The 24,491-nt window shown below is 42.2% G+C and overlaps 1 protein-coding gene across 13 annotated transcripts in view; it reads right to left on the bottom strand.

Moving 5' to 3' along the window:
- enox2 (ecto-NOX disulfide-thiol exchanger 2) overlaps nt 1–24,491 on the bottom strand; it is a 137,087-nt gene that overhangs the window by 100,490 nt on the left and 12,106 nt on the right. For 9 of the 13 annotated variants that reach the window (XM_061281664.1, XM_061281623.1, XM_061281648.1 and 6 more), the window contains one exon: nt 8,502–8,583. The exons of 2 other annotated variants lie outside the window; for them this stretch is intronic. In XM_061281664.1, coding sequence (XP_061137648.1) covers nt 8,502–8,535 — 34 coding nt within the window. In that variant the 5' untranslated portion in view covers nt 8,536–8,583. Of the gene's footprint in view, nt 1–8,501; nt 8,584–24,491 lie in introns of those variants that run through there. 2 more of the 13 variants (XM_061281708.1, XM_061281699.1) reach the window with 2 other exon arrangements.

Below are 24,491 nucleotides of genomic sequence, written 5' to 3' on the forward strand. Positions count from 1 at the left end.
TTAAAGCTGGAACTTTTGTCTTATGTTCTTTTTTTTTTTTTTTTGAAACCGACTTCAGTTTACAGCAAAAACAAACTGAGCTTGCCATTCCAATACATCTGAACAACCATTCACCAACACAAACAATGTACCCTCCAAATACATTTTTCACAAGGAGTATTGATGCATTCCAAAACATTCAACCTTGGAAACATTGAAAAGCTCTCAGTGCAAGGATTTAGCTCCAGTTCTCCAGTTCACCAGTTCACGTGAACACATCACAAAAAGGCACAAAGAAAATTGTGGTGCATGCTTTTCTTCCCCCAAAACACAATCTTTGCAGGGAGCCGTTATCTCTCACTGTCTAGCTGATAGGTGCTAACATAAATACAATGCAGCTGACAGCATGGTGGATAATGACTACCGTAAATTCCGGACTATAAGCCGCACCGGACTATAAACCGCACCAGCTAAAATTGGGGGATATTTTAGTTTTTTTCTTATATAAGCCGCACCGAACTATAAGCCGCACGTGCACACGCGTCTTTTTACAAGGAAAGACCGTTCACAGAAAGCCTTTTTAAAGTTTTAATAACATACTTTAACATGTCTTTCTAAACACTGCCTGTGACGAAGGGTTTAGAGCCCTTTGACGCAGGTCACCTAGCGTGCATTCCTACTAAAGCTCATAATAGTCACAAGCAACACAGCCAGAATAAGCAGCAGCCATAGTAGTGTTTCAAAATAGTATTTTTGTTGTTGTTTTATTCTTCAAGATACCGCAGTGTATAAAAGTGATCAAGTCATCACAAAAATCACGAAAAAAATCCTTATATAAGCCGCACCTGACTATAAGCCGCAGGGTTCAAAATTTTGGAAAAAAGTTGCGGCTTATAGTCCGGAATTTACGGTAGAATGAAGATGTCCAGAGAAGCTTGCCAATAAACTATTCCGACTGCCTGACCTTATTTCCTCTTACTGTGACACAGTAAAGTGTCTGGCTGTTTAGTACTATATATAACCAACACAAATTGATGAAACATAATATTGCATACTGACAGAATTAGCTCTTGATGGATAATGACTAGGGTAAAAATGGCCAGAGATGTTCCCATCTCGTCCCGCTCAGGTATCTGGAAACGATGAGTTGTTCCACTCTATTTTAGTTTTATTATGGAAACTTGTTTTTATGCTTGTATGATAGTTGAAAATGTTTCACTGATTACATAAACATTGCCTGAACTGTGTAGGTTTTATGATCGTCAAAATATGACACGGTACTGTATGTGTTCTATCTTTTATATGCGAGTACTGTATATTTATATAAATGAGGATCCAAACTCAAGGACAGTGCCTAAAACACACACACGCACACACAAAAAGGATAAATACAAAATCATATAAATATTAATGTACAAATGCAGGTTGCATAGTTCAAGTCAAAAACCTTGGTCAAACTGAGAATCAAATTATTCTGCCCGCTGCCAGACCAAAAGTCTTCTACCACATTTGCTAGACACTCGTTTCCAAGGTAAATATACACTTTTGCTGAAGGCCAGAATACTATCGCATTTTCCACAACTCCCTCCAAAGCTGAAAAGAGCCCGCACTTTGCAAAAGTGCCTAACACTTCATTAGAATCATTAGGAACCGGAATCAGACCCGGAATCAGAACCGGAATCCTACAAATTCAAACAATGCCTAACACCAATGAGGACCACGTCCGACACATTTGGACGCCATCATAGGCTTTTGAAATATATTTGCCTAATATGCTGTCTTAGTTGGATTAACTGAGGGGAGGGAAGGAAAACATGGAACATGCTGTATGTTGTGGATCCTCCCAAGTGGAACCCAGTCCAGTGTGGGTCCACTTGTTCAAATCTAAAAAAGATCTCCCTGTTAGAAATTAAGCAAATAAATAACTTTCAGGTTCAAACTTCGATCCTATACATTATTACCGCATTGAATTTAAATGATGGAAGTCTTTAAAAAAACAAAAATGCCATAGTGTGTACACGATGGGATTTGCTGACGATTGTGAATATTATCCCGGACAATTGGTTGTTAATGCAACTTGTACCATTTTTGGGAATTTGATTATGAAGCATCCAATATATCTGTGTGACAAGGTGGGGGGGGGGAAGCAAAGCCAACAATTGCTGGTGCATGTTTTAATCAGAAAAAAACATGTCGTAAATAAACTGACTGTTTTTCAGGGGAAACAAAAATTCAATTACCCTTGTCAGCCGTCAGTAATGAGTAACAGCCCGTGCGTGTGCACTCATTCAATTCCAGGCACCCTCGGGAACGATGTCTGGAGGTTTTTTTCTTTACAACGCCGCTTCTGTGCGGCTTGTTAAGTGTAGCAAAAGCAGTACAACAGAATGCTAATTTGACTCAGAAGATGGAAGCTTGCTTTTAGGTGCATCTGAGGGTGCTGGGAGTGGTTACACACCCCACCCCATACGATGTTTCTTTTTTTTAATCAAAATGCTTGACTTGAAAGTGGGGTGGATACGACATTCTAGCTATATACAAAAATAAACCAAAACAAAAAAAAAAGCAGCAGTAAATCGTGTGATATATTGATCACTATATATTGATTAACAGCTTCATACTCCAGGCTGTTAGGATCCTGAACTCGCTCCCCCGTTCTGCGTAGCGTCCTGTACTTTTACTGTCTGAACTGTCTGAATGCACACTGGCTCTTATTATTTATTATTTATTATTACTCTTATTATTTATTGTTTGTGCCTTTTTGTTTATGATGTTTTTTACTTTTGCGCTATGCTTGCTGGCTCCGTTATTCATTGTGTTATCTGTTTATTTATTATTTATTCATCACTCTTACTATTGATTGTTTGAATTTTTGCCTTCTTGTTTTTATATTGTGTCGCGTACATGTATGTCTATCGTGTTATGTGTCTCGTCACCGTGGGATAGAGAAAAACGTAATTTCGGTCTCTTTGTGTGTTGTGACGTGGAAAGATTGACAATAAAGCTGACTTTGACTTTGACTTTGACTTTAAAGTGAAACTTTAATTTTCAAACACTTAAGTCACACAATTGGGAATGGAAAAAAAATTATTTGTGAAAAATATACCAGCAAAAAACCACAGGGGACATATTATAGAAATTTGACTTCAATTCTGCAAATTCCAGTGAAATTATTGGGTTATCAGTATTTACTTCTGACTGCAGTGGTGGCTTTGAAAACTGTTTCTAGAGGGAAGTATCCAATAACAGTGCAAAAACCGGGTAGCTGTCTTGCTCTTGCTCGCTTAAAAAAAAGGAAAGAAAAATATACGCCGCTAAATCTGCAAAATATAGCAATAAAGACGCCAGGTAAGCAATGTTGCGTAGCCATTTGCTTGGTTGCATGCCCTCGGTCGTCATGGAAATGAAAGCCGCGTTTGCTCACCCTGATCAAGCGATTTGTGTGCTCAGTGTTCATCCTTCGTGTATTTTGACCAAAAGAAAAAAATGGACTTGTGTCCTTTTACTCCACACTTATTGGGGGGAAAAAAAAGAAATGACTCAGAACAGGAAATTGATTTTTACTGTGACAAAGGACACTCTGTACAATTTGGGCTATAAGTAGAACCCCTTTTACAGAGCTCTAATAGAAAGGTCACATTACAGTCATAACAGAGGATTTAACATTTATCCGCCTTTCACTTTCATACAGAACCCAGGAAAGCAGAATTCCTGCAATCAGCAAATTACGGTAGCTCACTCCTTTTGCGTATTGTATAAAATACTACTGGACAAGGCCAATGCATTCGTTTTGGAATGCCGCGTTTCAGGTATTGCCTTCCACACAGGAAAAATAATGGTTCTCATGCTACATTTTGAAGCAGAAAACTGGGGGGTAGACTATTTTGCAATCAAAAGTTTCCAAAATGTGAGCTTTTAGGGGCGTTGGTAATGGGTCAACAATAATAGTAAAAAGAAAAAAAATGTACACTGCATAATGAGAAAAGCCTCATCCCGAGGCACATTCCTTCTGCAGTTTGTCTTTGACATGAACGGTCTTTTCAAACTGCACTTAGCACTGCGCAATACGCTGTTGACCAACACATTTAGTGTGTATGCGCTGCCATGGTGCAACAACACTGTGCCGTGCTGCAGAGGACGACAGCGTATGATTTGGCAGGCGGCATTTACAAATCGTAAATGTTCAATTTGGGTGGCATCGCGCCGTGACGATATCTCGGTGAATTCAATAGGATAAATGATGCTCGAGTGATTTCAGAGTGACGACATCAAGTGACTTTAGTGTAGTAGTAGATTGAAAAAACATAACTTATGAACGTAGTGTCCCCAAATCTAGGAAAAAAGACAAGTTTACAGTGGTAAAGTGGTACAGAAGCATAGCCATGGACAGGAGTGTGCGGTTTCAGCATTTTTAACAATAAAAATAGCAGAGTTACACATGCTTCTCTCTGTCTACCACACTTGGTCCTCTGTATTATAAACAAAACCATGCTTTCCCCTGTAATAGTAACAAATACAGTTATTGGCTAGTTAGGGTTAGTCCACTAAATAAAGTCTACTCAAATAGGCACCAGGCTACTTACGGTTGGGTTGCTTAGCAACCATAGCAAAATATCGGTAAGCTTGTGCCATACAGTGACTTCTCGCATCCTACCCCGCAGTGCACATTCTTGCGACTCAATGTGATGTGGCCTCACATTATTGTTACCACTTTTATGAGTGTTAACAAAGCATGACGCATGAGGTGGACTGCTTTCACAAAGCCTTCCCCTTACACCTCGCCTCTGCAATGTATCATCAAAGGCTAAGTTGTTTCATTCTATTAGAGTTTCCGAAAGCGGGTAGCTTATATTTTGTACATTTGAACTTGTGAGCAGATGAGAGGGCCAACGCACTGTACGTTACACATTAAAGCAGAAACATACAGTTGACCCAGTTGGAGCTCATCTGGTGCTTAACCCATTTGTTGCCTTAAAGGGGAGTGCTGACAGAATGAATAATTCAGATCAAATTACTGCATATTACATGGAAGCGCGGCCTCATCTGTGACTGTCGTGCTGCAATTTTTACATGAGACGAGTCAAGGGTAATTCTGTTTCTTAACTAGGACGTACTTTGATTTTCCCTTTTCTCCAAGATGTCTTTTTTCACCACGCCCTTTAAGGGGTGTGGAGTGCTGTATCATAATACCATTGCCAGTGAAAGAAAGCAGGGGGGGGGGGGGGCTCGGAGTATTTTCAAAGTTCCCGTTCGTTTTAAACACACTGTAAATAGTATTTTTTGTTGTCCAAATTCAGATCAATGCCTGCTGTTTGTTACTGGAGTTTTGTTCCGCTCAAAGCCATGGAGAAATGCACATCTGTTCCATTTTGACCTCTATCATCCTAAACCCTTACTTATGTAATTCCCTACCCCATGCCTCTTCGTGTTCCCCGCATATTGACGGATGGAGAACAGAAGATCATCCAGACAAAGAAAAGGTTGAGGTGACTCCCTGGCTTAAGTCACATCTCATTAAACAGACTTTGCAGTGTCCGGCGCGCTTGGAGAAATTTAATGAGCTGTGGCGCAGTAACAAGGCGCCATAAAAAGTAACTGGAGCTAATGTATTTTGAGGGGGGCACCATGATTGCCACCCTTTTTTGGGGAGACCTTAAAGACTGGGCAGATATTCCAAGTCTTTGGTGACAGTGGCATCTGTTCTGGCAACTGGATTATGCAAAAGCTTAAAAGGAGGCCATCGCTTCCCAGAGATTTTGCCCCTCAGCCTGAATATTGATGCAAATGGCTCTCAAACAAGAATGCAAAAACTGATAACCCCCTCGCTGCCTCAGCAGTCACAGCCAAAGATATGTACAGGACTGCCCCACTACTGCTTCATGGATACATTTTTCTTTGGTCACTCTTTTATCAAGTTGTATGCAAATGTTGCAAAACAAACAACATGCAGCTGTTTGATTTGGCCATGTACAAAGTAGTTGTGCCAATCCATTCCCAAAGGCTGGCGGGCGTTCATATTTTAAATATTTTCACATCACCCTTAACAGAGTCGCTGTCCACATCATTCAACCTTGATGAACCATCTACCCGTTTATTACTCTGCTTATGTGAATTGATATGAAAGCCAGTTTATACAACTTCAACTCCATTTGTTAACTTTACTAAACCCTTTGACTTGCAGTCTATAAAAGCATTCCCCACGTTTAGTTTAGTTTTTTACAAGTGTAGCGCAAACAAGTTAGTAACTCAGATAGATGACGACAATAATGGAAACATCAGTGGCTTTATCTCTTCTTTTAGTTTCATGAAACAATTAGTAAACAAGTGCACTGCACTTAAGCAGAGAACTTATCTTGACACTATGAAAAAAATATATATATACGTGTATGCACATACATATATATGAAATACACGTACATACACACACATGTACTACATATATACTCCACACATGTATTACACACACAATAAATATACAGCTAGTCATTGTTTTTTTGGAAGGTCTTCCAAGTAGCCAAGAAGCCTTTTTCTAATAATTCCAACTATACACAGAGTGCTACATGCAAGCGTCTACACTTCTTTCAGCTTTCAAACGATCAGTAGTCTTTCGTTGGTCACTTTAAAATATGCAGCATCATACAGTATGTTAGTCACAATCACTGCTGGATGTTCACTTGTATGTTGTTCTGAATCAATAAGTAGCCTCTTTTAATACGTCGAAGTCAGGAGAGCACAGCACATTTGTAACAATACCCAAGCCCAATTCCCTTCCTTGCTGCTATATTATGACTTACAAAGCACGTTTGAATCTTTTTTTTTGTCTTTTATGAATAAAAACTTCTCATTTCTTCCCATCAGCATCATGATAATATCATATTAGATCATTTGCATTTGAATGATCTGGCATTATTCCATCATCCTGATTGATGTAAATAAAGGGTAGAAGATGTTTGTCTGGCATCTAAGGAATGCAGTATTGTTCATCATTGAACATGCAAAACTACTCTATTGGAGGAGATAAACAAAAGTTTGGGATGGGCATTAAAATCATTTAATTGATCACATCTGGACGCAAAATGGAGTGCACCGCTTGGACAACATGAAGACAGCCATGCGATTTTGAGTCACACCCATACGGCGGAACAACTCTTCTGGAGAGCATTGTTAATACAACACTGACATGGAAACTGGAGTTAAGAAAACTCGGAGAAACTGTCATCCGTCAAAAAAAATATTATTTGGAAAAAAAAAGAATTGATTGGTCAATTTGCTTTAATTTATTTATTTATTTTTCTGCGAAAGCATGATTCTGCATGCAAACAAGAACTCAGAACATTCGGCGAGAACTATCCTAACGCAAAAAACTATGCATGAAAACTTACTCTGCTCCACATTAGAATAAAATCAAAACCATCATTGCTTATAAACAAACAATTGGGTTTGAAGTGCAAACAATTCTTCAAGAAATAATTTATACAGCAAGACACTCAACAGCTTCACACAGACTGACCTGAAATGAATATAAAATCCTCAGTCTTCACCGGCAGAGGAGAGAAACCTTACGGGCGGCTAATTAAACCTGACCCGGTGAAGGCAAAGCGCGGAGAAAGTGTGTGACATAAAAGCAAGACGAAAGCAGAAGGCTACAAGAGAGCGAGCCGAGCAGACTAGCAGGGAGGAGGAGAGGAGAAAAGGCCAAGCATCAGACTGAGCGCTCATTATCGCCACCATATTGTGCTGCGTAAGAGTTATGTGAGAGGACAGTCATCTAGAAATGATCAACAAAAAGAGCGCCTCTAAAGCGTCCGTTCTCGCTTTATTTTTTATCTGTCACACACTCTAAAACCATTTTCCTTTGTTTTCTCAGAAAAAATAAAACATTGCATTGTCATTTTTCTAAAGAGGATCACGTAAACATTTGCACTCACATTATTCATTCTCTTCTATTGATTCAATCGCAAAAAAATCTGTTCTTATCCTCTGCTAGTTTTGAACAGCCAAGTAAGCTTAACTATCACTGCCCAATAGAGGGGAGGGGTATTTTCAAAAGCAAGAAAACGTCAAATTAACTGAACAATGAATGCTTTTCATGAAACAGTAAACCGGCTGTCGCCTATACAATGCTTGTCTACCTTTGGTACTCAAAGTGCTTTAACACTGCTTCCTCATTCACCTACTGATGACACGCCATGGGAAGCAACTGGGGGTTCAGCATCTTGCTCAAGAATAGAATAGATCTTTATTGTCATTGTCACACATGTACAACGAAATTTAAATGGTCACAACAGTTGAGGATCAAACCCCCTACATCTGGATTGGGAGACGACCACTCTACCACTGATCGACATTGTCTGGAGCAGACACAGGCAATCAATTTAAGCCTTTTCCAGAACCAGAACAGCACTGTGTATTTTACCACAGCATACCCACTATGTCAACAAGGCACCCCCATCGCTCGCCAAAAAGCTGCAGTTTTCATGCAGAACTAACCCTGAGAACAAACACGCACCGTAGCCTCTTACTTGTGACTCTGCTCGCTCTGTAGTCTTTGTGCATGGCTGGGCCACAGCTGTCCTGTTTGATTTCAGCTTCTTTGGCCTGTTTCTGAAAGAAAACAAACTTCTGATGAGCTGTGGTTTGTTCGCTTCATAAAAAACAGAAACGATATTCTCATACATCGCCACTCTGCAAGGCAGTGTGTCCGCTCTGCAGTCATCCAAGGACACTCGAGTGTCACAATAAAAGGGCTTTGTCTTGACTAGTAAGAGAAGACAAAAAGAGGATGTAATTCCTCGAGTCCTCCATGAAGCACGACCCTCTGACGGTCTCATTGACAGTGCTATTAGCACTCCAGCTAGGGGGATCAGTGAAGGGAAAACACAAAAACGCTGGCACAAGAATACTGTAATGCATTTCATTCCACCGAGAGGGTGACATGATGACGGCAGTAATTGGCTTTCTCCGGCGATGATAATCTGCATCAGTCACACTGTGCCACCACATGTTTAGGGCCACTAAAAAGGTCGCACTTATCCCCGAAACTCGCCCCAATATGCTTGTAGCAGCCCCACAGCCGGTAACATAATGACTGGGTGGTTCTTTACACCTTTGAAACATTTCAAACCATTCCCGAAGGAGTCATTTGCACACTTCTTTATCTCATAACCAAAAGAGTAGTTTTATTATATGACTGGGTTAAAAAATGTGGGTCCAATTATTCTGCTACTCATAATTGTATTCACAGTCAGGCATTTGCAAACTTGGGGGAGGAACTATTCACTAATATTTGCTGAAAATCTCACCTTTGCCCTCTTTTGTGTTCAGCCAATGCTATAGCTAATCTCAAAAAATTCCTTTTGCTGTCTAATGGCGTCTACTGCATGTTGAATAGAAACGGTGTAGATTTGTGTGAAAACTATCAAATTTGAAACTATGAACCCAAATTGCAAAATAGGAAGTTTCAGCCCGACAGCAGCCCCGATATATGCCAACGGAGGAGTACTTGGATGACGACGGCTTTGTCTAGATGCGTATTTGTGGAGTGTTTTACAGGTAGAAAAATGAACTCAATTGTGACTGGATCATTGACCAGGTGTAGCCAGAACCCAAGCTGACTTAGAAGTCGGGGTGGGTATAATAATAGCTAACTGATCAATTGTGCGACACAAAATAACTCTTTTGGTGACTTGGAGACAATGTTTAACTGAAAAATGCTTGTAATTGCATCCCTTCTATTCTTAAATGTCTTTAGTCTTCCGTGAAAGCAAACTGCTTGTCTGTGTAGTAATCAAAATAACGCATTTGCAAATATCTGCTTTTATTTGTAAAACAAGGATACATATATTTGCCTATTTTCTGACGTGTTATAGACCATACTAATAGCTGAATCATAATCCATCTGTTTGTAAATTTTCTGTATTGCAAACTTGAAATAAATTGTCCTAGAATAAAAGGATGGAAATGACAATGCTGTTTCTTGTGCAGTCATACCAACCTCATTTTTTGTATGCGTGTATTTACCCAAACATCTGAGTACATTATTCATCTTGACGAATGGAATGCGACCAGACACCCATGTCTTGCTGCGATTAGAGGAGCTCTCCCTCTGTTCGACGAGGCTTGTCAGAGTCAAGCAACTCCTAAAATGATGGAGGAGTACGATAGCCCATCATAGTGGCCCCAGTAGCCCCGTTCATCTTTCTGTCTCTGCAGCAGGATCAGCAGAACTCCAGAAACAGTGCGGCCTTGGATTAATCATAGCAACTTCACAAGAAGTCATCGCAGTTTAAGAGGCAGCACTTGTATACCTATTCTTTAAAGAAACGTTCCCTTAGCCTGCATACTTATCACTGTGAGAAAGTTCCTTATCACCCATGCTGGGCCATAGATAAGAAAGCTAGCGGTTTTTACTCAACCATATTCCCCATATAAATGCATGACAAGCAAGTTGCCCTATGTCATATCTATTTGACATAGAATGGTTGTAATATGAATATAGTCAATAACATTCATAGACTGAAGGAATATGCTTGGAGGCTTCAGTTTGAAGAAGCATGTTCTATCCATCATTGTGCCCATTGTTGCAATTTGCAAAGCAGCTTTTTCTTCAGGAATCTGACAATTTAGTACTGAACAGTAAAACGGTACAGTTAGGTCCAGAGTATTTGCATTACGTTTTTCCAATTACTGAAGACAAATCCGATGGCAGCAAGACCAACAAACTACAAGGCTGCAATACGAATGAAAAATACATGTCATCTTCAATTTGTGAAACTTCTTAAATGAAAGCCAATATTGTGCATCTCCAATGTTTTGATTTAAATCTAGCAAACTCAAAACAACTTGTCCAACAAGGTCTGACTCTGTGTACTCATAACAGTGCAGTAAAGTGCATCTGTGTTGTAGCGCATAAAGCCAGAAGGTAAAAGTCATAGCAGCCATGTTCCTGCGAGGTGCATTTCTTTGTTTGTCATAAATGTCCGCATCCTTGCATTCAACATTGTACGCTGATCAACACATGGATGTTAAAACCAGAACCAACATGTTCTCAGTTCCTTTTTTACTCCATTTAAGAGTAGAGGATATTGTAAATCAGGCAACTGGAAAGCAACATGTCACAAACAATGTTACTCTAAATATATCATATTAAGGACACGGAGGCCAGAGGGGCCGAGTCGGGGCAAAGAGTGCATTCGCCATCGTGTAAGCGCAGATGAAAAATGCTGAGCACAAAAACAATTTTACATAGCTAGAGGAAGAATAGAGTTCCATTTCTTATCTTGAAATAAGAATGTATTGAGAAAAACTATTTTCAGACCGTCCACAGCTTTTGATAAAATTGTAATGGATGACACAAAGTGCATACTGCATGGATAACAAAATACCCAATGCATACATTGCACACTTTTGATAACAAGCACTCATGTCGCTTTTCCACTTCACAATAGCTACTCTGTTATACTCGCTTTAAAGCCTTTCCATTGCCAAGTTACCATGGTTAGTATCGGGGTGAGTCGTTTGAGCATTTGTCGATCTGTCAATTGAGCACTTTAGGCTAAAAATTACAGAATTAGATACAGATGCGAGAGTTAGTAGCTTACTTTGTTCCTCTGAGCATCTGAAGCTGCAGTTATACTCAACAGTCTCTACTTTGCCCCGTTAAAATAAGTCTTCTTACCATGAACAACAACCACAGAGGTAATTACAGGTGGAACAACACCAAAGAGTTTTTAAAACTACAATGTACATAAATTACAACATGTGGTTGTTGTTTACTGCACATACAAGGTCAGTTGTGTACTGCACTGCAAAGATGTGCTATTTCTGTAGTGGGGTGGAGTTATCGCCAACAGACAAACACACAGAAAGAAATGTAAGCCTGATCAGTATTTAGCGCTGAAAAGCGTATTGTGTATCACGCAATAATTCTGTATAAGAAGACATTGCGGAATTCATTTTTCTATTTGTGTACAGAAAGGAGGGGCATTTCTTAAAAATAACTTTCGGATGGCTATCTGCATTGACTAGATGAGTAATATTATGTTTTTTATAGAGTGGATTAGAATTAAACGGTTGCCATTAATGTGTAAAATGTTCATTAGGCAAAATAAGACAAAGAGTGAATCAGAAAGGTTATAATTACGATCAGCCTCCTCCATCTCATAAAAGTCAAACCTATTATATCTATTAATTTACATTAATACCTTTTAAATTAGGGCTAACTATTTGATTGTCGAGTAAATTCAAAATAAATGGCTGCAGACTGGCTCAGTTCTTGCTGTCACTTGTACTTAAGTCAGGTAGGAGAGGGACAATAGAACACGCATAATCAACTACTGCTCCTTCAGACAAGCCCATTTTCATTGCTGATCCATCCAAAAACAGGAAGTCTGGAAGACTGCCTTCAACTGTAACATTCTCATGTTACCAGTGGGTATGATTCAGATAATCTTGTGTGACCTCTGCAATACCTGACCAGAGTGCACAGCCCTGCCATGAAACACACGAGTCTCTTCAAAGCAGAATCCTCAGACTTCAGCTAATTATCTCATTTCCCTTCCGTCTCTGAAAAGCCCTATGAGCTGCTTAAAAGTGAAGTCTGCTCACGAAAGGTGACGATAAAAATTTGTGGGAAAAAAATGGTATGTAATGACTCATTATTTTGTTAACATTCAGAAAATTCATCCATCTAGTCCAGGGGTGGGCAAACTTTTGGACTCGCGGGCCGAACTGGGTTCTAAATTTGGACCGGAGGGCCGGACAAGGAGCAGATGGACGTAGGCGTTGTGTGAAGTCATATAAGCGACCTGTAAAGGTCATTGCATAAAAGATCTTGGCCTTTAGTAGGTAGTAAAGCATGGATATTCCAAACAATTGTTTTGAAAACAAATGCATTTATTAACAGCATTAAAAAAATAATAATAATTCACTAAAAAACTGCTATCAGTGATTCTCATAAAATACGACACTGTTATTATGAATAACAATCTCCATCACTTCAGTGCCTGCAGGTCAGATTAATGAAAGATGTTTATTTTATGAGATCACATCAAACGGCAAACATTCTGACCAAATATATCATCTTGAAGAATCGGTGAAAGCATACATCCAAATAAAGTAATCAAAACAGCAACACGGTGAGGGGTATCTGAAAATCAGAGCAGAGTTTTAACTCGCAAACACCTGGTAACAGAGGTGAGGAAACGGGAAACACCTCCTTAAAGTAAGCCTTAAGAACTTTACAGGTTAAGATTAGTCGCAAATAGGTGGTGCATCAATGTCCTTGAGCATCCTGCATTGTTTGAAAATGAGAATGGTCGCTAGTTTCAATCCCTGCTATGTGTACAAATCATATTCAAAATGCATTTTTTTACAATAAACTTTAGAGCCTCCCGTTCATTTTCAGTGGGAACAGTGTTGTTGGTCTCCCTTTTTTGCTAGTGCGTCATAGTCTGGAGTAAAATTTGTTGTGGCAATTCTTAGGCGAGATCCGAGGTGTTGGTCCGTTTACCTTGATCTGTGACGGGTTGATGTTGATGTGGCTGAACGTCACGTCGCGTACGTCGAGCCAAATTGTCCACTCTTTTTTAACATTCGGCACTCACTTCTTTTTTTCGGGCCACTCATTTTAATGGAAGGATTCCAGGGGAAGGTTTGTGGGTGGCTTTAGCGCAAAACTGCATCTGAAAGCTCAGCGCGCGAATTATAAGAATGCTGTCGTCAAAGCTCACGCTCTAAATTCGGGACTGATACGAATAGAGCGAGAGTGCGCCAAGTCCGTACTACTGAGTACGTACACGCACTTGTGAGTGTGCACCGAGCTTTCTGACACGGTAGTAAATGCGCAGGCGAGCGCTTCGCCATCTACTGGGAAAACGCAGTCATTGCAGGCAGAATGACCAAAAAAAAAAAGTTTAATAATACAATTTGTTCAGGGTTGGCGGGCCGGATTAAACGGTCCCGTGGGCCGGATGTGGCCCGCGGGCCGTAGTTTGCCCACCGCTGATCTAGTCTCTATCCCGCGTATCCTCATTATAGCTCCGAGTGTATTAGAGCCTAGCTGACTTCAGATGGAAGGCAGCAAATTGTAGGACACAAGGGAAAAACAGCAACTCCAATCACTAATGTATGTACGTAAATGTTTTTAACACTACTTTTTGGACATAGGTGACAGGGGTCAAGCGTGCCAGTTAGCTAGCTGTGCTAGTTTGAATTATAGCCAGGGTACTAATATTTGTAATAAACCAATCTGTTCGTAATCCGTCAAGAATTCAGCAAGTTACAAATATTTGAGTAAATCTTCTGACTCACAGTACAGTACAGCGCAAAAGAGCAGTCCACTGTTCGAAAATGGCCGACCAGCGGCGATGCTGCCCATGCCGCCTTAAGCCATCTGGTCTTTCCTACAGAAATCTGTGACAAAAACATTCAGTCTCCCTCCCAAGCAGTCTGTCTGCCCTCCTGTGCAGGGCACATGACGATGTCCAGGTCAGACAAATGTGATGTAGGTACCATATATGAAAGGGGCGGATTTGAAAAATAAAAGAAAAGAAAAAATCTGAACTGAGCCATTCAGACTGTCTTTTGAAGAAGAAAAAAAAAATCAGATACAGGTCACTTATCAGCAAAACAATCAGAATTGAGCTGCAGTGTGAGCGAAGCCTTAGTCCCTCAATATGGACTGCAATGAGGTCAAATGAGGTGCTCAGTACTACGACAGTTGGAGGTCCACAACGGCATATTGTTTAAGAGATTGTTGGTCAAACTTTGCCAAGTGAGCTGGTACTATTAGCTTCCTTGTCCTGCAGTCACTAAAAATACTTCTGTACTTCTAGCACAATTGACGCATGGATTTTCAAACTCTGTCAACATCAGCCAGAGCTATTAAGTGGTCTGCTGGAGCGAAATGACTTGTACTGCTCCCAGAGTACAGCATCAGCCTCAGCAATTCCCTCTTGCTATTATCTCAGGCCACTGTGACAGAGTTAATTTATTGCAAGACAAGCACAAACACTACGACATTAAAAAGGAGAGGGAAAACATAAAAAACAAAAAGATACAGTAGAGTTGAGTTCTTCTCTTACGGCTTCTTTGTTTCTGCAATCGTGTTTGTCACTTGCAGTCCAAACGCAAATGGCCTGTTCTTTTAATGCTTATGCACTTGTGATCTATTGAGCAATTCAGATACTGGAGAGAGGAAGAACTACTGAAGATGGCTGAGTCCAGTCCATTTGGACAGATAAGTATTCAGCCTGGGACCAGCTCTATAAATCATTATTTGCTGCAAAAAGGATGCCTCGCTATTCTCTACTTCCACTCTAGTCCCCTCCCGTGTTAAATATACATTACTGATCCTACCTGAGATTAAATGAATAAATCTTAACTTTATATTCTAGGCGACGGCCCGGACGACTCATCTTCAAACACCGTGTGATCCAAGCCTGCCTACAATAGATAGCCAATATCTTGCCACCATTGTAAGCATTGTTGGAATGTTGTACATTTCGTAAACAAAAATTCTTCAGGATAATAAGCTGCTAAAGTCACATTCAAGCCTCCACGTTAATGCCAGTATACTGCGAGACACTCTGAAATCTTGCAAAGCCTCGCCATATCTCATTTCGGCTCGCATCAAGCGACATAGCTACAACCGCAGTGGACATAAAGGACCTTGAGCTTTAATTTGATTTAAATATGAAGTTCTTTGCTTACCCTATCATTGTACAATCCTGCTAAGATGCGCCCCTGATAGTTGCACAGACTTTAACTCGTAGGCAAAAGGTAAAATTAAACTGGGGCAAACTGTCAAATATTATTAATCCTTATTCCATTGTTGTGAAAGGTGGTCGAGGTGCGGTGCTTCTTTGTCTCGGGGGCTCTTATCTACTATGAGCTGCAGTCTCCATTAGCATGGTGATGGAGCCCAGGCCTGCCAACCCAGATAAACCTCCCAGGGCTCTACTCATAATTTCCAGTGACTTCTTTTATCTATTTTTGTTTATTAGAAATTTTTTGGAAGGGTGGCTACAAGTTTGCATGGACATGACAGGTTGGGGGCAAGATTTGATGAATATAGACAAGAAAAGAGACGACCCCTAACTAATTTAAAGACTCATAAGCAGTATGTTGTTTTGCTCAAGACTGACACACCTTACCTTTGTAAAAAATTGTGGGACAAATCAAACTGGTGCTATAATGAAATCTAAGGCAGACAGGTTCTGGTGCAGGAGTTGCCTCACAGTAACGATAGCTGCTGCTCGTGCAACAGCCATCATGGGGGGGAAGCGGGATATTCAGCAGAGCTCCATTATCCTCTTCTAGTTGGGCGAGCGATTGATACAAAGACTCATTGTTAAGTGCACCGCCTCACTCTTTAAAAATGAGTAGGATGGAAAGACTAATACAGATTGACTCACCAACTGAGGAACCAATCAAAGACCTTGATTAACTGTAGTCAAGTCACACTGGTACAACGGTGAATTGTAAAACTACAGTTATCCTTGGAAGACAGACGACTGAAAGAATAGGAAAGTCTTTGTAGAGCAAAGTTGTCAACAAGTAATTAGTGTATCATGTTTTGTTTTACTTTGGAAGCACATTTTTTTCTAAGTTAAATTGAAGCTGAATTCATGCCGGGGGGGTTTGGTATGACTGTACTTTTGACTTCATATAAACAAAAGGGGTAAGGTGAACAAGAATATTAGATACGTTTGTCATCAGATCGGGTTAGGATTAAGAGGTTTAATAAAACATACAAGCATTGTTGCCAGGTCACATGCCCATCTGCTGAAGCCAATGTTAATGTGGAGACAAAGAGCTGCCAGTGCACCGAGCCATACAGAGGACAGGACACCGGACGGGCACATTAGACCACCTAGCACTGCCAGACTGTTGGACTATTTATATCTTGGACAATAATTAATACAGGGGCTGCCCAGAAGCAGCAGAGCGCCCGAGAATTTGGAGGAAGACAGTGACGTGATGTTCCTACGGTGAAGACAGCAAGTCATTTTCAGACTCCCAGAGGAGCGAACTAATAGCAGGCTCCACCAGCTCCGCATTGGAACATTCGCTGTGTGTCCAGCCAACATATCAAATGAATTTTGACCTGCTAAATGCAAGTGAATCAAGTGCCGACAATAAGACTCTGGCCTCAATACTGCAATGCAGCACTGGCTGGACGGCAGTGCTGATTGAGCTTATGCTGTGGGTGTTTTGAAGTTGAAATTTTAAAGCTAATGGGACTCGTTCATACGTCAACATTGTAGTTTTTTTTACATGTTAAAACATTTTTGTGTTTTGTACCACAAAATAAACAATCGTTTACTGATCGTGATTACAATTATTACTAAAAAAATTCAGGATTCATATTTCTTCCAAAATCCAGCCGCCCTCATGTGCAGGTGCAGTGGAAACCAGCTGGAGTTCCAGGAGTTTGGAGTACCAAAGCATTCACTCTGTGTATCCTTTACTTTTTTTACTTTTTTTTTTAAACACTAATTCCCCCAAATAACATAGCTAGGCAAAGTAAGCAAACTCTCATTCAAAGCAGTAAGGATAATAAGACTTATTCAAGTGTTTTCCTCATTTTAAAGTTCTACTATTGGGAACAAATCACTTGATTTTACTTGTGGCAATTCTGATTTTAAGTATGTGCAATTCAACATTTACAGTTCGCTAATTCCCATATGTTCTTTTTTTTTCAATGAAACCCATCTTTAGCTCTTAGGTAATAAATAATGCACATATTTTCGTGTCCTCTAACTCCTTGAGGTCTGGCAGAAATTGGCGAAAAAAAAGCCGAAAAAATATCGACGAATCTTGACTGAGAGACTATGTGGTTTCTGTAATATCTAATAATATTTGCGGGGCTTTGCGGCATATGTGTCAAACTGGTGAGTCACATCTGCAATACAACTCATTAACGGTACGCTTTTATAATTCATCAGTCATTACTCAAACAAAGATTGTTTTTCACACGCCTTTAACATTGAATAATTTATCTGTATTTTCTTTTGTTCTGTACTAACAGTACGTACACAGGAATGGGGATATCAAATACTTCAGACGTACTATAAGGCTCAAATAGAGCTGTATAATGCCAGTGTAAATGCTAACGGTGAATTAGGCGTATGAAGTTTCACATCTAGTGGTCAGTCAACCCTGCCACCGCCCATCCTCGTTGTTTTCAAAACAATTTATTATGTCAACAGTTTGGTCCCACCCACATGCATTATTTCGCTTTCACTGCTTCTTATGGGAAAATTGTTTCTGAATTAGATCTTTTCTCTCTTAGATGGTTCAAATTCATGATGTGCTCTTTCATTTTGACAGTTTAGAATTTGAACTTATAATAAGTTCACAGTAAACTACTGTGCAATTATAAGCCTCAAAGAGCTCTAGCCGCTGATGGCATTTCCCTCATTAGTGGCACGGGAATGTCATTTGGAGGCAGCAATATTTCATTTCGGCAAGTGTTTAACAGTAATGAAGTTGCTGGTTTGGAATTAACGTGTCACTAAATTGAACAGATCCAATTTCAAAAAAAAAAAAAGAAAAAAAAGTTAAGGTACTTGCATGTCGTGGTCCAATTATCAGTAAAGATTGCACTTCGGGGGAGGCAGCAGCTCATATGTACGAATTGGAGGGTACCAGAATAATAGACAGCAGAGTGTAGATTGAAATTCCCCTTGAAGGATCATGTGTCAAGTGAGACAACTTTCATTAATTTGGACCAACGTGTGAGTAATTGTTAACGTATCATTGCTTTTCATTGTTGGCACATCAGTCATAGTGCTTGAGCTTTAGGAACAAGCAGACTGAGTGCAAAACAACATGAAATGGAGATGCTACACTTTGGTACGATTGTTATGTTATATGGAGCGAGGGTTGAAGCGAGTCCAAAGAGGCAGAGGTGAGGCTTTCTTGTACAAGTGGGGAAGTGTGGAGAAGCATTTCACAAGTGATGGCAGACAAGCAACATAAGGAAATTATGTGAACGGGCTTCATGATGCGTTACAACAGAGAGAGATACTCATAGATTTGCATTTGACGTGATCTCAGTGTTAAAAAATAAACAGTATCTGAAATTTCAAATACATGCGATCCCCCGTGTGTTGGTGTTGGAGTGAGTGCTGGAGTGTGTGTAGGTGCTCTGAGCCAAGCCGCTATCTAATCATCAGTACAAGAGACTGGAGGCAGTGATAGAGCTGAAGGTGTTGTAATTAGCTACCGACACCACAGAAAGGACTGCTGCTGAAAAAAAGAGTAAAATTGTGACATTTTCATTGTTTGCATTTTAAGTTGCCACACTCAGATACTGTCAGCAGCAATTTTTGCTTCCCACTCCTAAAAGGCTCGGAGCTTCTGGTTTTGCTACCAATGTATTAGCCCTGCAGTGAACTGGCAAGCAACCCAACTTTTATTCAAGGTTTTTTTTTAGGGGGGGGGGGGGGGGGGGGGCTTCAAAATAGCTGAATCAAGCAGAGAATGAAGAAAATCCAAGGTCAGCCATTTTCCAAAACAATCTTTCATCCATCCATCCATCCATCTTCTTCCGCTTATCCGAGGTCGGGTCGCGGGGGCAGCAGCTTCAGGAGGGACTCCCAGACTTCCCTCTCCCCAGCCACTTCATCTAGCTCATCCCGGGGGATCCCAAGGCGTTCCCAGGCCAGCTGAGAGACAGTCTCTCCAGCGCGTCCTGGGTCGTCCCCGGGGTCTCCTACCGGTGGGACATGCCCAGAACACCTCCCCAGGGAGGCGTCCAGGAGGGATCCTGATGAGATGCCCGAGCCACCTCATCTGGCTCCTCTCAACGTGGAGGAGTAGCAACTTTAATCCGAGTCCCTCCCAGATGACCGAACTTCTCACCCTATCTCTAAGGGAGAGCCCGGACATCCTGGGGAGAAAACTCATTTCGGCCGCTTGTATCCGGGATCTCGTTCTTTCAGTCACAACCCATAGCTCGTGACCATAGGTGAGGGTAGGAGCGTAAATCGACCGGTAAATTGAGAGCTTTGCCTTTTGGCTCAGCTAAAAAAAGACAATCTTTCCCATAGGAAATTATGGCTGAAATATTATATGGTAAGGAAACAAACAAGAACATCAATTTTACTCAATTTTCAGAAGTATCAGTTGAATTATCATCATTAATTGGTCTTAAGAGACGGCGTCGATACCAATAGGCCATAATAGAACCGTCAAAGCATGTAATTAAATTTAAAAAACGGTTTCATCATAGACTTACAACTTCAGACAAACAAACAACTTCTTCACTAGCTGACTGGCCGGTGATGGGTGCACGTCGCCATTTAGCTATCAATCATTCAGGCTGGAAACGGCTAACTGTCCCTGCTTTTAACACATCAACGTTCTGGGACAAAATGTGCACCAGCTGCCAAACACAGTGTACAACATATTCAGAACCCACTCGAACAAGCTGGTATTCACTTCACCCGCCCATCGTTACGTCCGTGTTGATGCATGGTGGGATTCAGATTTAAAATAGAAGTTGCATTTGGAAAAATTGTACATTCTGTAATATTTACTGGGTTATATTTACTGAAATAATTGCTGCTGACCCTTCAAGTGTGAAATTATACAACAAATTTATCTGATACACGGCACAGATGTCAATCATAGGACCGCACGTTGTGTAATTGTAATTTTCTGATCATGATGATGAGCCTGGCTTTCAGTGTTTCCCCAATAAATCGCAGTTCAACCTTTGTCATCGATTTTAAAAACACAATTTGTGTAAAACTACATTTTGCTGCGAACAGAACTGTTGCAGGGTGATCAACATTAAGAGGCAACTAAATTATCACACAGCAGAGCGAGTACGACTATGAGGATTTTCTTTTTTTGTAAATACAGTTAAAGAAATAAGTGTTAGCCTAACATAAGAAAAAGAAAAAAAAAGGCTGTGGAAAGGCATCCATGATTCTTGATGCTTAGAGTATTTTGACGCAAGCATGTCACCATGTGCAGATATGATTATAGGACACTTGGTAACGGTTTAACATTGCACAAATATGTTTGCCCATGTTTCCCACCATGTGCTGTATTATCAAATGATCCCCGTCACACATCCCTCTGGGTACATTTAGTAGACACCTGAAACAGCTCGTGTGCATACATCAAGCTGCGCCAACATAGCAGGCATTCAAAAGATTTTGAAAGCATATCCACGCTCAAGCTCATCTAAAGTAAATCATGCTGAGGGTAAAAGAAAGCATCTGCTCTGTCACAACCGTGCCAGAGCACGGGCTGCCTGCACTTCCCTCGGCCACACCCCTTTCGTTACCGTAATGTCTGTCACCTGGTTCCTCTTGTTACCCTGTGTATTTAAGCCCTGCCCGTGTATTTCTCCCTGTCGGTGTCTACTGTTGTGATCCGTCCCTGTCCGCGCCCAGTGTTCCTGTCGTTTGGTTTTCCACGGTCTGTCTGGAGGCTCACGGTCAGAATTTTATCTTTATCCAAGTTTCCAAGTGTCCAAGTATCCAAGTGTCCAAGAAGACTTCTGTCTGTTTGCTGGCCGTGAGTCTCTATCCCGTTTGTGTCTTCGTTTCCCCACCTGACTCCCTTCCCACTCCCTTTCCCTTCAATAAATCCTAGTCCAAGCTGCATTTGGTCGCCCTGGCTCACCTCATTCCTGACAGAAGACACCGACCAACACAGCGACCAGCGCTTGGACCCCCCTCCACCACCAGCTTCCGTTGCCAAAGCCAAAGCCAAAGCCAAGCCGAAGCCAAGCCAAGCCACAGCCCAAGCCACAGCCCAAGCCACAGCCCAGGCCACAGCCCAAGCCACAGCCCAAGCCACAGCCCAAGCCACAGCCCAAGCCACAGCCCAAGCCACAGCCCAAGCCACAGCCCAAGCCACAGCCCAAGCCACAGCCCAAGCCACAGCCCAAGCCACCGCCGAGCGAAGCCAAAGCCGAGCCGAGCCGAGCCGAGCCAAGCCGAGCCAAGCCAAGCCAAGCCAAGTCAAGCCCCATCTGCGACGCCATCGGACCCGTGGCCGCCATCGGTTCCCCAAGTCGCCGCCCGAGTGCGGTTCATGTCCCCCAGGTCGCCGCCCAAGTGCGGTTCATGTTCCCCAAAGTTGCTGCCGATTGCGCGTCAGGCCCCCAGTGTGTGCCGCGAGTGTGGCCCTGGGCCCCTGACCTCCGCTGAGTGCAGTTCTGTTCCCCAAGTTCCTGCCGATTGCGCGTCAGGCCCCCAGTGTGTGCCGCGAGTGTGGCCCTGGGCCCCTGACCTCCGCTGAGTGCAGTTCTGTTCCCCAAGTTCCTGCCGATTGCGCGTCAGGCCCCCAGTGTGTGCCGCGAGTGTGGCCCTGGGCCCCTGACCTCCGCTGAGTGCAGTTCTGTTCCCCAAGTTCCTGCCGATTGCGCGTCAGGCCCCCAGTGTGTGCCGCGAGTGTGGCCCTGGGCCCCTGACCTCCGCTGAGTGCAGTTCTGTTCCCCAAGTTCCTGCCGATTGCGCGTCAGGCCCCCAGTGTGTGCCGCAAGTGTGGCCCTGGGCCCCTGACCTCCGCTGAGTGCAGTTCTGTCCCCCAAGTCGCCCCCGAGTGCGGCTCTCTGCCCCTAGTTGCCGCCGCCCGAGTGCGGCTCTCTGCCCCTAGGCGCCGCCCCCCGAGTGCGGCTCTCTGCCCCTAGTCGCCGCCCCCCGAGTGCGGCTCTCTGCCCCTAGTCGCCGCCCGAGTGCGGCTCTCTGGCCACCCGCCCCCCCGCGTGCCGTCGTGAGGGATTGGATTTTGGGACGTCGGGAGCCGTCCCTTGTGGGGGGGGTACTGTCACAACCGTGCCAGAGCACGGGCTGCCTGCACTTCCCTCGGCCACACCCCTTTCGTTACCGTAATGTCTGTCACCTGGTTCCTCTTGTTACCCTGTGTATTTAAGCCCTGCCCGTGTATTTCTCCCTGTCGGTGTCTACTGTTGTGATCCGTCCCTGTCCGCGCCCAGTGTTCCTGTCGTTTGGTTTTCCACGGTCTGTCTGGAGGCTCACGGTCAGAATTTTATCCTTGTCCAAGTTTCCAAGTGTCCAAGTATCCAAGTGTCCAAGAAGACTTCTGTCTGTTTGCTGGCCGTGAGTCTCTATCCCGTTTGTGTCTTCGTTTCCCCACCTGACTCCCTTCCCACTCCCTTTCCCTTCAATAAATCCTAGTCCAAGCTGCATTTGGTCGCCCTGGCTCACCTCATTCCTGACATGCTCCAGCTCACTGATCTGAAGTGTAATGCACAATTTGATAAAACCATGTTGCGAGAGTTCAAAGCATTGTCGAAAATTCTTGCCAGGTATTTAAAAATTAAGATAAAGGGGAATCAGGGACAGCTTTTGAAATCTCAGATTGATTAAAGCATTGACTTTTGACTTGCATTTCTTTCTTTCTTTCTTTCTTTCTTTCTTTCTTTCTTTCTTTCTTTCTTTCTTTCTTTCTTTCTTTCTTTCTTTCTTTCTTTCTTTCTTTCTTTCTTTCTTTCTTTCTTTCTTTCCAATGAAGGTTGTTGTTTTAAGAACTGGAACTGCCATATTACACTGTAGAATATTCAAATGAGTGGGGTTCCACCAATTTGCGCTTGCACGAAGATGAAGGCACTGGGCTGAAGGGATCTATTTGACAATCAGCTTCTATCCGCCTCTCCCCTTTAGTTAGTTTGTAGGCAACAGGCAATTAAAGTGACACCATGTCTGCTGAATCCCACAATAGCCTGAGAATCGAGCGGCAGAGCATCTGGGAACAGGAGGAATATATCCAACTTAAACTTTTTGCACTTGTCCTTTACTTTAGCAAAGGACAGTTTCGACTTGATCTGTTTTGGGAATTATACTTACGCGAAAGGATTCAGTCTCAACTGCATGGAAAAGTACTTGTGTGGGCAGTTGATTCTCATTAGAAATGCGAAAAGTCACTACACTATTGGTAGGCAACTCCGGTCCTCGAGGGCCGGTACCCTGCATGTTTCCCATGTCTCTGTCTTGCAACAGACCTGATTCAAATGATAAGGATTGTTATCCAGCTTCTACAGACCTTGCTACCATTTAAATCAGGTGTGTGTGAGGACACCGCCCCTCGGGGACCAGAATTGCTTACCCATGCATTACACTAACTGCAACCTCCGCAAAATGACATTCGGGAATGGCAAAACGTCGTTCTCCTTTTTTCAACGGAAGAGGAATATTGACAATATATGTACCCTATTGATCAATGCACCCTTGAAAACGTGTGGACATGACGAGGTACGTTATGCAGTACACACCTGATACTTGGAACAAATGCTTTCATGTACCGGTATAAGAAGAGCTCTTGTGGGAAACAACTTGAGTCTATCAATAAGTAGCCTTGGGTATGACTAACTGAACCCCGTCGCACACTTAATGCCAAGGCCAAAACCAACTGAACCTTTTCATTCAGTGCACAAGATTCAACAACTAGTATTCATGTTTGTCTAACCGTCTCCACTGGTTTTACTGCTGTTTAAAATTGAACGCGCCAGTGAATAGCATTGCAAT

This window comes from Syngnathus typhle, linkage group LG1, assembly GCF_033458585.1.
Source record: "Syngnathus typhle isolate RoL2023-S1 ecotype Sweden linkage group LG1, RoL_Styp_1.0, whole genome shotgun sequence".
In the NCBI taxonomy this organism is placed as follows: Eukaryota; Metazoa; Chordata; class Actinopteri; order Syngnathiformes; family Syngnathidae; genus Syngnathus; species Syngnathus typhle.